Source organism: Engystomops pustulosus, chromosome 2 (assembly GCF_040894005.1).
Source record: "Engystomops pustulosus chromosome 2, aEngPut4.maternal, whole genome shotgun sequence".
In the NCBI taxonomy this organism is placed as follows: Eukaryota; Metazoa; Chordata; class Amphibia; order Anura; family Leptodactylidae; genus Engystomops; species Engystomops pustulosus.
In genome coordinates this window covers 128,521,042-128,536,591 of record NC_092412.1, presented here as the reverse complement: position 1 = coordinate 128,536,591, position 15,550 = coordinate 128,521,042, and the positions used below count along the sequence as shown (strand labels likewise).

The 15,550-nt window shown below is 40.8% G+C and overlaps 2 protein-coding genes across 4 annotated transcripts in view; one reads left to right on the top strand and one right to left on the bottom strand.

Moving 5' to 3' along the window:
- The window catches only part of TMEM120A (transmembrane protein 120A), a 34,755-nt gene extending 25,586 nt beyond the window's left edge, over nt 1-9,169 (bottom strand). The window contains exons 1-3 of one of the 3 annotated variants that reach the window (XM_072136361.1): nt 8,986-9,169; nt 1,724-1,842; nt 484-594 (exon numbers count right to left, since the gene is read on the bottom strand). In XM_072136361.1, coding sequence (XP_071992462.1) covers nt 484-594; nt 1,724-1,842; nt 8,986-9,057 — 302 coding nt within the window. In that variant the 5' untranslated portion in view covers nt 9,058-9,169. The other 2 variants (XM_072136362.1, XM_072136360.1) reach the window with 2 other exon arrangements.
- The window catches only part of MDH2 (malate dehydrogenase 2), a 313,892-nt gene that overhangs the window by 273,521 nt on the left and 24,821 nt on the right, over nt 1-15,550 (top strand). The gene's annotated exons all lie outside the window — the stretch shown is intronic.

Below are 15,550 nucleotides of genomic sequence, written 5' to 3'. Positions count from 1 at the left end.
ACAAACGTATACTCACCCAGGCCATAGCAAGCATAGAGCGGTGTGCAGGAGGGGTGAGCTCTCCTAACCCCTCCCCTCTCCATTGAAACATGAAAGGCTGAGCCGTAATAAAGCAAAACATAGGATATCTCCTATATTTTGCATTGCAGTCGCCAAGCTTGGTCACAGTGTGGTGAGACATTGTGTGCTCGCTGCACCGTGACTGAGTATCATAGATGTCTACAGGGGCTGTGATGCAGCTGTATCAACCGTCCCCATACATTTGTGTACACAGGGCCTAACAGCCACTATGGCTCTTATAGTGGTAGTTACACCCTTGCACTAGATCAATAGATGTAATCGGTGACATCATCTGTGATTTCATTTAACGTATGCAACACAGCATACAAGCTCTGAAGACAATTTAAACTAAATTAACTGAGCAATTGGGGCTTGACTTCATTAAAGAAGAAAAATATGAGTTTTTAAAAACACATTTCTTACCCATTTTTCTTTGGGAGAAAAGACTCCATTTCAAAGAAATCCTTCTCTCGCAGTTTAATAGTTTCCTTGATTTCCTTAATTTGGTTTTCATTTTCTTCTGCGCTCTTTATCCTTGATAAAGAGAATAATAAACATTAATAATAAGCATTTGTCAGGAATTTACCACCTCCCCAAGCATTATAATCTGTTAGCAGCGAAACATTCACAGACAAAATTATCTTTATTACTTCTGTTCATTATGCCGATTCTGAGAAATTCCCATTTTGATCTGTAATAATTTGATCTGAAGCACTGCTATCCCTGCCTTTACCAGTACCCTCTCCATCAGATAAAAATGATATTTTTCTTGTGAAAAGCATGGGGCAACACTGGAACAAGAGGAAAGTGGTCCAGACAGGAATAGCAGTTCTCTGGGTGCTGGGGACACAACCCTGGAGCACCAACTGCATCATTAACATACAGATGGCATAACTGACAGAAATAATAAAGGTACGGTATGATGGAAATAACAATGTCTTTCCATACAATATACTAACAGCAGAATTTAATGCTTAATGAATGTGGTAGACACCCTTTAAAGCATAAAATAACAAACATTTTCCTCCAGATTTATTGTACTACTTTACGTGCTATGATTATATATATATCTCTATCACATAATAAAAGATGAATATGTATATCAAATCCTAAACTGTTGTGGGGAAACAATACTTGTGGGTGTTCCATGGAGATGTTAAACTGGAGTATTTCAATGAAAATAAACTTATTAAATCAGCTTCAATTATGAGGAGACAGGTTGTAGACTGGACATGGGGGAGGCTGTGTATGTTGTGTGACTTTTTAAAGGCATTCAATACTGTACCACATAAAAGGATGGTAAAAAGTATGAGACTGCAAGGACCAGGAGAAAACCTGTGTATATGGTTTAGCAATTGGCTTAGGGATAGTAATCATTAAAGTTACATTCTCAACTAACTTGCATTGACAACCCTTTAAAGTATTGGACATTTTTTGACCTAGTGTTTTCTGCCAAAACTGGATTCCAGGACATCCTGTTAATAAATCAGTTACACAAAGTACAAGAAAGAACTAGAGATGCACACTTTGCATTCGGCATCAGTAGCAGTAGAGTCCACTATTTATTACTATTACAGTGTTGTGTTCTAGGTGTGCATAGAGATTATGTCTTTGTCTGTTGTGAACAATATGCTAATTCCCAATGATAAAGGATGTTACATACTTCTTCAACTCCACTGACAGCTCTTTTAACTTCTTTTTCTGCCGGGTAATGGAGTTGGAGCACCGTGTCTGCAGCTTTGTTAGTTCTTCCAACTTCTGCCTGTATGAGCGGTGGGCCTCCTATAAACAAATTGCACACATATGAGTTACACAAAATTTTTAACTTTGTAACTAAAATCCAATGTGACAGTTGAATACAGCAGTTGAATACAGACAGCGGATGAATGAGGAGGCCATATGCAGGAGCTCAACAGCTCAAATAATATGACATACATTTTCATAGAGTTTTTAAAGCATCTCAGATCTTAATTTGGCAAATGTAAACAATACAAATCATTCAAGAGACTGTCCCAAAAGGTTGAATCTATCAAAATATAATAACAGCGATTCCCGGCATTTAACCCTGTAACGGAAAATAGCACCCAAATGTTCGAAATGGCACTTTTTTACCATTTTGCAATATGTAACAAAAAGTGAACAAAGGCCATACAGGCCTCAAAATGGTAGCAATGAAAACGTCATCTCATCTTGCAAAAAAAAAGGCACAGCTTCATACTCCATAGTATGAAAAAGTGATTAGCATGGCGAAGATTTTTTTTTTTTTGTACAGAAGGATTGTTTTCTGGATCTGGAAACCAAGCCCACAAGAAAATGGTGCAAACATGTTTTTTCACCAATTTCACCGCATTTAGATTATTTTTCATGTTTCCCAGTACATGGCAAGGAATATTAAATATTGAATGTGGGAAGTGAAAAATGAAAAGCCATGGTTTAAACCAGGGATCAGGAACATATGGCTAATGAGCCAGATGTGGCTCTTTTGATGGCTACATCTGGCTTGCATAGCTATCGGCGATGTGTGCCTCTAAGACACACGCTGCTGATGACTGATCACTCCTATGTGCGATCCAGTTGCCATCGTTGCTTGGGGATGGTGCCTGGGTCATAGAGAAGAGCACAGGACGAAGAGACTGCTGCGGGGAGTTTAGGTAGGTGAGTATTATTATTTTTCTCCAGCAAAAACTAGCAAGATAACAAATGTACATAGTATTTCTAAAATAATTTTAATTTGAGATAACTGAAAATGCAGGATGCACATAATTTCCACATTTAAATGAGGTTTTAGTCTGAAGCACTAGAGGAAATTGTGCAATATTTATATTTAGTTACATTTCAGTTAATATTACAGAGAAGGATGGATTTGTTATATTTTGTAATTATGTGGACATAGACAATATGAAATAAAAATTTCATGGTGTCCTTAGATTCTAATTTGTGGCACCTGTGAGAAATGTTTAAATGTTTCCCTTTATAGCTCCTTTAATAGCATTTTTCTTTCAAACTGACATAGCTGTTCAAAGAATCTAAACACATTTTTTTCCATGTAGCACGTCTCTGTTGTGATATGATGTGTTAAAAGTAGAGCATGTTCTACTTTGATCAGAGTTTGAGGAAAAAGTTGCCCATTCAAATCTATGTGTGACTTTAAAAAAAATAGCATTTTAATGCATGTTGACCTATCACCTCTGTGAAACCAAACCAGGAAGTGGATCTCTGCTTTTTGAGCCACATTTCGGCACAATTCCTCTGCCATTCCTGATGCTCTTTCTTGGGAATTTGGAAGAATGCTACAACCCCTGGACATAGAGAAATTGATTGCGATAGTCCATGAGTATATTCACCTCATGGCAGGACATTTGTAAGGAACTGCTTCCTTCTGACTGGGACAACAGTACCAGCATTACCCATGTCAAACTGAGTATTTTGGGTTTTTTTAGGCCGTTTTGGAATGCTTTGGGGAACTAAGTATGTTTTTTGGTTTATACATGAGAGTTGATGATGTTCAGAAAAGATGGTGCAGTTGCTGCCACCAGTTTGGGTTCTGGCTATCCAAGAAGCGCCCACATTAATAACAGGAGCATATGATGCCTTTGGAGGACATCATGGAGCTTTGCCCTGAAGTTTAATTTGAAAATTCCATGTTTTTTTATTGTTTATTTTTATTATTATTTTTTTATTATTATAATTTTGTTTTAATTTAAAATGTACTGGTACCAGTGGATGAACTAATGGATAAATATTGTGAGAAAGCAACTGAAATTGCAAGAACAGGAAAAGTATTCAAAACTCAATTTGCAGACAAACTTCTTCATCATCTGGGGCCATGGCTGCTTCCCATGATTCAGGGGAAACCAGAGGATGTACTTTTGGTGCTGCCGCTGTCACTCAAGCAACAACTGCACCAGGTGTGAAGGTGTCTGTAAGAGCCACTACAAGACAATGCAGAGGAGGCTGACGATCTGCTTAAACTTCTGGATCTTCACAAATGCTTTGTGATAAGGTAATCCAGTATATTTGTCGTCATAAAAATGAGGACTATCTGGAAGGGTATACAAGGAGTCTTGTCCCTTTTATGAATGGTATACCAAGGGAGATGATGATGCGTTTCCTATCTGCAATATATCCATACTGATAGAAACTTCTACAAACCTAATGACCCCATGGAGATTTTGTGGCCCTGGAGCAGTGGCTTTTGTATCGTGTCATGCAACATCAAAATGTAATAAAAAGTGATGAAAAAGTCATACAGTTCCCAAAATTGTAGCAATGAAAAGTTATCACATTTCACAAAAACCTTACACAGCTCCATACCCGGAAGTATGCAAAATGAAGATTTTTTTTCATTTTTCAAATCCTATTAAAATAACCTGTATAAAATTGGTATCCCTGTGATTGTACTGTTAGATATTTTTATCCAGGGACCCAACAAAACCCTCCCTAAGTTGTAAGGTGATCACCAAATTAATAGGTCATTGTTCCCAGCACTGGGATACGTAGCACAGAATAGGCACAGACACCTGGTCATAAGCTGCACTCAAATTACACTTTATCCCAACCAGGCAGTTGTGTATATAGAAAGCAGAAAACGCTTTGCAGAGGGCATGAAAAGGTGATAAAATACCGAAATGCTGTAGGATAGCTTGAATATACCAGAACCTCCCCTTTAAGCTATTGTCCCAAATGAACTTTATGTATATTTTTTTCTGGAAAAAACACTAGACTTGAGGGAAACAGGGGCTTATCACTAAATGTTCTAGTGAAGGCTCCCACTCATCAAAGCAACAGGAAAACAACAGCAAGGACAAAGTATTTCTGAACAGTTTACACAAAATGGTGTCGTCTGTATCATGAGATGGCTGACAGTGTACAATACGGCATCTGGAAAGAAATATGATATTTCTCACAGTAACGATCCAAGAAATATGTTAGAGATGTCGTTTGGAGTGTACAGAGAAACTGTACTGTAAAAACTGTATCCACAAGAAATTGGCACAAATGTGTTTTTTCTACAATTTCATGGTATTTGGAATATTTTTTTTCACCTTCCCAGTAACCGGCATGGAATATGAAATGCTCTCACTAGTAGATGCAATTTGTTGGGCAGAAAAAAAGCTCTCATACAGCTCTGAAAACTGAATGATAAAAAAGGCGTGGATTTTTAAAGATGGGGAATAAAATATTGAAAAAGGAACCTGTCACCTACCCCACTAAACTACCAGCTAGTAGTGAATTATAATATAGGCAGTTTGGGTGGTAGCCCAGGGCCTACGGCTTCTTAAACCACCCAAAAAAATTTATACTGGGACCTATGAAACCCTTGTACATCTGTTCTTGATCTCAATACAAATTTATACAAGCCATATTTCAAGTCTTCTGAAGGTCCTCCAAAGGTCCTGAAACCACAGATTGAAAGCAGGCAAAAGGAACGCATCCTCCATTCCACAAGAAACTTGATTCTAGCATCCATAATATAGGAAGTGAATTCCAAATTAGTAGGGGATATAATTTTCATACAGCCCAGGGTCCATGACAGTTTTAATCCGCCCTTGCTACTAGCACCCTCATGTAGGGTATAAAATGCCCTTATTAGAATTCACTTCTCAAAAGTCATGTTTAAAAAGCAGAAATCCTTTGTCAGTGTTGAGTCAGGCTCTACAGCTGGAGAAGAAGTGTCATCTAGATATATTGGAGTTCATAGTACTTATAACTAGGGTTCTTATGTCAAATTAAAAGGGTTGTCCAGGATTATGAATTTTTTAAATGTATGCCTGGGGGGTCTCTAAAAAAAAAAAAATTCATACTTACCTCAGCCCTTGCTCCCGTTCACCAATGGCAGTGCCAGGCTGGCGGTGACACACGTATACAGCCGTGCTCCTATTACTGCACTGAAACTCATGCAGAAGCAGGAGTGTGGCCACTGGGCTATGTATACACACACACAAGCCGGAAGTGACTGGCACCACAGGAACAGAGGCAAGTATGAGTTCTTTATTATTTTTAGAGACCCCACAGGCATATATAAAAATGTATATGTTATATTATGCTATATTATATATATTTGAAATTTTTTTTAATGTCAATGAAGATAATCTGATCTCTCAAATCACATTAGGCCCATGGTTCTGAGAGCTACAGAAACGGAGATACAGGGAGTTAAAATTATAGGGGGAGATTCATCATACACCAGCGCTCCATCCATAATAAAGCTTCACCCCTTGCCGGATATATCATTCTGCGCTGGCAGACAAAACTACACCAGGTCCGACCTAGCGAGGTTCAGAGTAAAAATCTGTGAACATTCAGTGATTCAGAAAGTGAATAGGCCCACTTCACCAGCGGCTGTGCCTCTTCAAGTCCACATGGCCTGGAGGTGGCGTACTCCCAATAATAATCATAATTTCTTGTATTGTGCAAGAATTTGCAATTATTTAAAAAAACTGGCATAGAAGCACTGATAAATCTCCCCAAAAGTATGGAATTATCTGCAGCTTACCTGCCCATTTTTTTCCTTCTTCTTTTTGCAGGTTTTTTGCATTTTGCAACTATACCAGTGTTTTAAGAAGTTAGCCGGTGGTTGAGTGTGTTGCAGTGTTCCTAAATGTACCTTTCCAAGACAGATGTTTTCTTTATTTTGCGACTTTTTAGGCGCAAAACAAAGCACGACTAACCCAATGCTTAGTTCCATACATGCACCTAAAAAGTTGCAAAAAAAACCCCCAGCAAATCAGCGAAAAAGAAAATTTAGAAACATACATAACAATGCTAAAGTTTGCCGACTTTAGGCAACTTTAAAAAGTGGAAAAGGGAAACAAATGATACATGTTCCCCACAGAATAGAAACAGTGCATGTAAAATGAGACATAAGGTGATTATCCTCTAAATATGCCCTGTGCTAAATAAAGTCAAAGTGTAAGATGAACCTCTTCTTAACAACTTTTCTAGACCAGCCAATATCAGGGGATCTGTGCCAGTCTCGCTGCCCTTTGTGAAGACATTGTGAGAAGTCTTACACATAACTGCATATTAATGAGGGCAAAGGGCGCCTGCAGCAGACATGTTCCAGTGTTGAAACTTAAAGGCTAATTTACCTCATGTTTTTTGTAATGTGTGTGTAAGTGTGGGGGGCAGGATTCTAGGTAATTTACCAGTATTAATCTATTAAAAGTTCGGCACCACTTTTTTTGATCTGTTTTTTACCTCATCAGCCAGACATTCCTGACCATAAAATGGGGTCATGTCATTATCCCCTGTCAGGACCTTATTATAGTATTCATAAATATAAGATCAATGTCCTGGCAGGGCGATTGTTCATTGACAGGTAGAGATCACATGACCCTCCATCCGAGGCCATTTTATGGACAGTACTGTCTGGCTGATGAGATAAAAGACAGGAGGCTTCACTTTACATATCAATAAAGTGATGCAGAACATTTAATAGATGTATATTGGTAAATTACCTAATATCCTGCCGCCCACACTAACACATTACAAAAAACATAAAACAAAGTGGCCAATCCCTTTAAAGTGTACTATTAGCTAGTAAGGTCAAGAAGTGGTTAATCCGCATCCTCCTATCCTTTCTAGCATGATAAGAAACTAAAAGATAAAAGTTGTCTCAATGAGGGCAAAGTATTCCAAAAGGTTAAATGACAGCTAAAACCAGCTTAATATGTCACTATTTTATGTCTTAAAATGTCATTATTTTGTCCTTTATGCTAGGTGAGGTGTTAAAAACCAAGTATTGCTTTTAAAGGAGATTTCTTGGTTTTAAAGCAGATTCTGACAACGGCCCGGATGTATTATTGGGTCTAAGTTTGCACTAAAATAAAGTATTTTGAGCTTGCAGATGTATTTATAAAGTGTTTGCGCCATGTTACACAGATTACACCAGTTTTCATACATTTGGGACAGTGTCGTTCCTTCCAGAGATATTAACATTTTGCAGTTTTTTTGTTGCAGCTGCCATTCTTGCACCAGAGATTGCAGGAAATGAGGTCCCTAAGTGTCCTGTGTGATTGGACTCTTTTAGTTCATTTGTATATGACCTGAAAGTAATTTTTTTTTTTATGTATAAGAGGTGAATTTTATCATAAAAGAAGAAATTCTAGAAAGTACATTTTACACCCTACCTTGGGGTACTAGTAGTTTAGTGGTGTAAAAGCTGGTGACAGGTTCCCTTTAAGATTAAGTACAAAGTTGTATGCTGTGTCATCACAGCTGTGGACTCAATGACAGTCATCAGTAATAGTTCCTCTTATCTTTATGCTGAACACTAGCTGGAGAATATTTCCACATGATCCTGGTTCTAATCATGCACTGCCTGTTCCTGAAAAATAAATGCCCTGCTCAAACACAGGTCCAATAATTAAGACACTGATTGTAAATGGGTACCTAGGATTCTGGGTCAATATGTGTATATGTTTTCCCTGAAAGCATATTGGCTAGCTGCTATGGTCTTCCATACACTTACTGAAGAGGAAGGCCAGCTCACACATACAAGAAAGACATTATACAGCAGCAGTGTGCAGTAACCACAACTGAGTGCACCTTCACACATGAGCACCTGCTCTCGTCTGTCTTCTTGCCTGCTGTATTGTTGAGAGATGAGAGATCAAGTGTACATCTTGTACAAATAAGAGCTGACATTGGGCGGCCCCAGAACTATCATGATTGCAGATGACGCAGACAGATCACATCAATGTAAACACACACATGTAGGAGCCGCATTAGCCGTGCTCAGGCTGGACCTCAGACTGTTACCAGGGCGACCACTTCAGATGACATGCTCTCATCTTTGCCAATTGAAAACCTCACTCTCCCTGGTTCCACCAATCACTGCAGGGCGAGGGCGGGGCCTGTGTCACACTGCACAGGGTCCACTACCCGCAGTGGATGGAGCTTTCTGGCCCAGCAGTTACCCACCTGGATGTCATTGTAATGCTGCTGCAGCTCTTCCCACTCCCGCACACAGTCTGGTAGGGCTGCGGACGTCATGCTGTCCTCACTGGAGACTAGTGCGCGGCTACCACGCCACTTCCTGATTATTGTTTGGAACCAATAACAATGTCGCGCACACCTCCTAGTGCTCAGCCAATCCGCGGCGTGTAGCTCCTAGTAGGTGTGATGTCACGGGAAAAGGCGGGGCCTCTCTGTGAGGGGGCGGCGGTTCATACACTACTGCACATGTAATAGGAGGCGCAGTGTCTGCCTACACGTGTATCTATGGAAGAGGGACAAGATAGCGGAAAGTGATGGGACAGAGAGGGCGTATGAGTGAGGAATGTTACCTGGAAGGGACTGTATATTAGTGGTGATACAGGGGCAGGATTTTACTTGGGACTGTATATTAGTGATGATACAGGGGCAGGATTTTATTTGGGACTGTATATTAGTGGTGATACAGGGGCAGGATTTTATTTGGGACTGGATATTAGTGATGATACAGGGGCAGGATTTTATTTGGGACTGTATATTACTGGTGATACAGGGGCAGGATTTTACTTGGGACTGTATATTAGTGATGATACAGGGGCAGGATTTTACTTGGGACTGTATATTAGTGATGATACAGGGGCAGGATTTTACTTGGGACTGTATATTAGTGGTGATACAGGGGGAAGGATTTTATTTGGGACTGGATATTAGTGATGATACAGGGGCAGGATTTTATTTGGGACTGTATATTAGTGGTGATACAGGGGCAGGATTTTACTTGGGACTGTATATTAGTGGTGATACAGGGGCAGGATTTTACTTGGGACTGTATATTAGCGGCGACACAGGGGCAGGATTTTACTTGGGACTGTATATTAGTGATGATACAGGGGCAGGATTTTACTTGGGACTGTATATTAGTGATGATACAGGGGCAAGATTTTACTTGGGACTGTATATTAGTGATGATACAGGGGCAGGATTTTACTTGGGACTGTATATTAGTGGTGATACAGGGGCAGGATTTTATTTGGGACTGTATATTAGTGGTGATACAGGGGCAGGATTTTATTTGGGACTGTATATTAGTGGTGATACAGTGGCAGGATTTTACTTGGGACTGTATATTAGTGATGATACAGGGGCAGGATTTTACTTGGGACTGTATATTAGTGGTGATACAAGGGCAGGATTTTATTTGGGACTGTATATTAGTGGTGATACAGGGGCAGGATTTTATTTGGGACTGTATATTAGTGGTGATACAGGGACAGGATTTTACTTGGGACTGTATATTAGTGATGATACAGGGGCAGGATTTTACATGGGACTGTATATTAGTGATGATACAGGGGCAGGATTTTACTTTGGATTGTATATTAGTGATGATACAGGGGCAGGATTTTACTTGGGACTGTATATTAGTGGTGATACAGGGGCAGGATTTTATTTGGGACTGAATATTAGTGGTGATACAGGGGCAGGATTTTATTTGGGACTGTATATTAGTGGTGATACAGGGGCAGGATTTTATTTGGGACTATATATTAGTGGTGATACAGGGGCAGGATTTTACTTGGGACTGTATATTAGTGGTGATACAGGGGCAGGATTTTACTTGGGACTGTATATTAGTGGTGATACAGGGACAGGATTTTACTTGGGACTGTATATTAGTGATGATACAGGGGCAGGATTTTACATGGGACTGTATATTAGTGATGATACAGGGGCAGGATTTTACTTTGGATTGTATATTAGTGATGATACAGGGGCAGGATTTTATTTGGGACTATATATTAGTGGTGATACAGGGGCAGGATTTTACTTGGGACTGTATATTAGTGGTGATACAGGGGCAGGATTTTATTTGGGACTGTATATTAGTGGTGATACAGGGACAGGATTTTACTTGGGACTGTATATTAGTGATGATACAGGGGCAGGATTTTACATGGGACTGTATATTAGTGATGATACAGGGGCAGGATTTTACTTTGGATTGTATATTAGTGATGATACAGGGGCAGGATTTTACTTGGGACTGTATATTAGTGGTGATACAGGGGCAGGATTTTATTTGGGACTGAATATTAGTGGTGATACAGGGGCAGGATTTTATTTGGGACTGTATATTAGTGGTGATACAGGGGCAGGATTTTATTTGGGACTATATATTAGTGGTGATACAGGGGCAGGATTTTACTTGGGACTGTATATTAGTGGTGATACAGGGGCAGGATTTTACTTGGGACTGTATATTAGTGGTGATACGGGGTTAATGTTTTCTGTATGTGTTTATTGTATATCTGTATGTGGTACTATATGTATGGTGTGTATATACTGTATGTATGTGTGTTTATGCTGTTTGTGAGTATTTGGTGTGGCAATACTGTACACATGTGTATATATAATATGTACTGTATGTGTAATAATAACATGTACATACCTTGTGCAGGTGAATGATAGCTGCCACGCCCCCCCCCCCCCCCTCCCGTGTCTCCAGGTACATCAAGAGGCTTAGGCAAAGCTACTCCTGGTCCAGCCATAGTCGCTGTTAAATTCACATATTTTTTCACTGCACAAGAATTTGTGATTCTTTCACTGCTTCTACACCAGAAAACTGTATTTGTGTATAACATATGTGTATCATGGGTGTATTAACCTCTTTCGGGCCTTTATGTTGGGAGGGGAGCCTTAAAAAGACGGGAGTGATGTATTTTACATGGGACTATATGAAGCAGTGCAGGCACAGAGTGATGTATGATAGGATATATTTTTACAAGTCTGTATGGTAGGGAGCTGAATGATTTGTTACAAGTTAAAAAAAAAAAATTGAGCTTTATTTTAGGCTGGGTTCATATCAGGTTTTCTCTATGGACTTAGCGTATACATTGACATATAGTGGCAGACAAGGCAATATTGTCTGACCACTATACGTCGCATCCGTCCAAAAAGGCAGGATGAACGCCCTACAACATGGCTTTGTATGGGCAGGCAAACCAGCGAGGATCAGTCGCGCAACCTTATTTAGGCCTAAAAGGTCGGGTGGTCTGGGACTCCCTGATCTTCGAATTACTATAATGCAGCACACATGGCGAGGGTTCTTGACTGGTGCTGTAATCAGAACTCTAAACCCTGGGCCCAACTAGAGCAGTCCTTTACTCAAACGCCCCTACAGGTCTTACCTTGGTTGGAACCTTCTAAGACCTTACCCTTGAAACGCCACCCTACTATTGGCCCTACTTTGTCGATATGCCAGTCTAAGTTAGTTCGAGAGAGACTGCTGCCACTGAAATCTCCTTTTACCCTGATCCTTGGTAACCCCGATTTCCTGCCTGGTTGTGAAGAAATAGTCTTCCAACAGTGGAGGAGGTCTGGGAATTTCAGAGCGGAACACTTCACTAAGGACACGGCCTGGATCACAACCCAGGAACTGACTGCACAAACAGATCCCTGCCCCCTGGGTATTTGGAGAGCTGGACAGCTTAGACACTACTTGACATCTTTACCCCCTTGCGAACAGTACACAACAGAGAAAACCTCTTTTGAGTGCCTATGTGGCAACACAACTGGCCTGAGACATACACTATCTTCATCTTACTCATGCCTACTGTCAATTCCAAACAACCCAGGTCCTCCTTACCTCCAGCGTTGGGAGGAAGACCTAGACATGTCACTGACGGACGAACAAAAGGACAGGATCTATGAACTCTGCCACTACGCAACGATCAGTTCTCGCTACCAGGAAGCAGGTTACAAATTACTGGCAAGATGGCACAGAGTACCCACTAGGCTACACACGATTTTTCCTCAAGTCTCTGAGATCTGTTGGAGATGTGGTGAGGAGGAGGGCTCTTTCCTACATATGTTCTGGTCCTGCAGAGTTCTATCATAGTTCTGGCTCGACCTGGGAAATGTAATGTCCCGCTTGTGCGGAGAGTCAATCGTGTTGGAACCTGCCCTCTTCCTCCTCCACCATTGTGATATGTCTGTGCAGCGATACAAGAAATCTCTTGTTCGTTTTTCTCATCATTGCTGTGAGGGCCTGCATCTCACTTTTATAGAAGCAAACAGTACCACCGACGATGGCAATGTGGACAGTGAAGGTGAATGATCTGATGTATATGGAAGATCTCACCTCCTCTGTGCATGGTACACATGATACGTTTCTCAAAACATGGCAACCCTGGATCCAATTTAAGCTATCTCCCGAATATAGGGAGCTACTGTAAAGCACTGCGTGACCCTCATCCCTCCTGGTTGAGACAACCCCCCCCCTTTCTTTCCCCTCACTCCCCTCTTTTATCACCTCTCTCTTCCTCCCATACCCTTATTCAATTCTCCCCCTGCACCTTTGCCGGCCTTTCCCGGCAAAATGCAGAACTTTTCCTTTATTCTTTTCTGCTTCTTATTCTTTGTGCCCCTGGCAGGCCACTATGGGGCCACGGGGGCCTACTGTTCTAACTCTCCCCTCGCTGGAGAATCATGGTCGGATGGACAGGCAGATTCAACGTGATTGCACAATCTTTGATTCTAAACCTCACAATGATGTGCGGAAACCTCTTTCAGTGTTATATCCCATAGTCATTACTTATCCTAAGACACTTAGCTTTTAGATTTTCTTCTACTTGACAGCTTCTGCCCTGGAAACACTATGTGAACTAATGTTATTGTAATCTGTTCTGTTGTTCGTCAAATAAAGAAAATTATTTAAAAAAAAAATAGCCAGCTCTGTCTTTTCATCCTGCTCCCTCCTGCAGGGGGAGGTGTGCGACCAGCTTAGGTAATAGAAGCCTATGTGGAACTGATGCAGCATATTGCATCCTTTCAGCAGGCTCGCTGACTGCATACGTCGCTCAGCAGGAGTAGGTCCCAGTGATGTCAGTACTTATATAAGGACAGTGATATCACTGGAGAAACACCGCAAACACCCCACACATTGGAAGCAACAATTGCCGGCTGTTGCCATTGTGCACTCCTTACCCTGCATTCAGAGGGGAGGAGGGGTCCCCAGGCGATGTATCCCACTGTACAAGCATACAGTGGGATACATATGTGCCATACATTAGAAGGACATGTCGGAATCCCCCCGACGTTTCGTGAACTTAGACTTACATGGGACTTTGTTAAGCGGCAGCAGAAACAAGTATGAAGTATTTTACATGGCAAGTAAGGTTGATGACTACTAGTAATCCCATCTTTTCATATGAAGGTAAGCAGCTACTGCAATTCCTACAGATACAGTAGTAACCTGGTAATTCTATTTTTATAAAAGGAGAGGATGTTGAGAAATGGCAATGGCAAAACAATATGTTTGAGTGTATTGCAGCCGTACTGTACCATATTCATATGGGTAACATAATCCCACATTCACTTTAATATGGTCATCCATTTTAATGGCCGTATTGCCCACCATACTGTGAGATGGACATAAATAGAGAACGTAAAATATAGAGCATGTCTTATTATTGCCTGTACTTTGTCCCGTTCCCCCAATAGAAGTCTATAGGAACGTGAACCATATGGTGGCACATATTTAGAGTGGGTTGACTAAGAGACCAGAACATTTGGGGCAGGACAAGACTGAGTCATCATTTGCCAGCCCACTATATTTTATACAGGTATGGCTCACTAAGAGTGGATTAGCGTTGAAGCCATTATGGTTTATGGACACATACAGATTGGTTTTCTCTTCCGGACTTCAGTGAATTTTCACTGATGCCTTAATGAACCATTTTTTTCAATCTTTACGTAGACATATGGGTGTCCTACGTACTGTATTTTATAAAACTGCAGCTGAAACTCAAAATACCGGCTGCAGAAGTTTCATTGAGAGTTATAGAAATCGTTTGTTTGTAGGGATTTTCTCAAAATTTTTTTTTTTTTATCCTTATGCATATTACTTTTTTCAGTTTCCACTTATTTTAGTAAACATTGTGGATATATCTTTCTGTAACAGAAAAGTCTGTCAATGGAGAAATAAAAAAGCTTTCGCTTTTAGAAAGATTGGAAATGCAAAAATACAATTAGCTACATCCAAAATTACAAATACATTTACAAACATATAACAATACACCATTAAAAAACTTTCTGCGGTTGCAGTCTGGGAGGGGCAATCTTTTTAATCACGTATTTTAAATAACTATTTTCAAGTCGGGCTAGATATGACCCTTCTATTGCATCAGATGGGCTGACCTCTTTAACCCCTTAACGCTCTGCGCCGTAGCTCTACGGCGCAGAGGTATAAGGGATGTATGAAAAGGGCTCACGGGCTGAGTCCTCTTCATACAGAGGTGGGGGTTTTTGCATTTTGCACAAAACCCCCACCGCTAATAACCGCGGTCGGTGCTTGCACCGATCGCGGCTATTAACCCTCTAAACGCCGCCCGCAAAGTCGCGGGCGGCGTTTAAAAGACGGCGGCGCGCGGGCGCCGCCATCTTTTTTTCGATCGCCACGCCCCCGAACGTCATCGGGGGGCGGCGATCGGTTACCATGGTAGCCTCGGGTCTTCTCTTGACACGAGGCTACATGGTTTATGCAGGTTCGTTA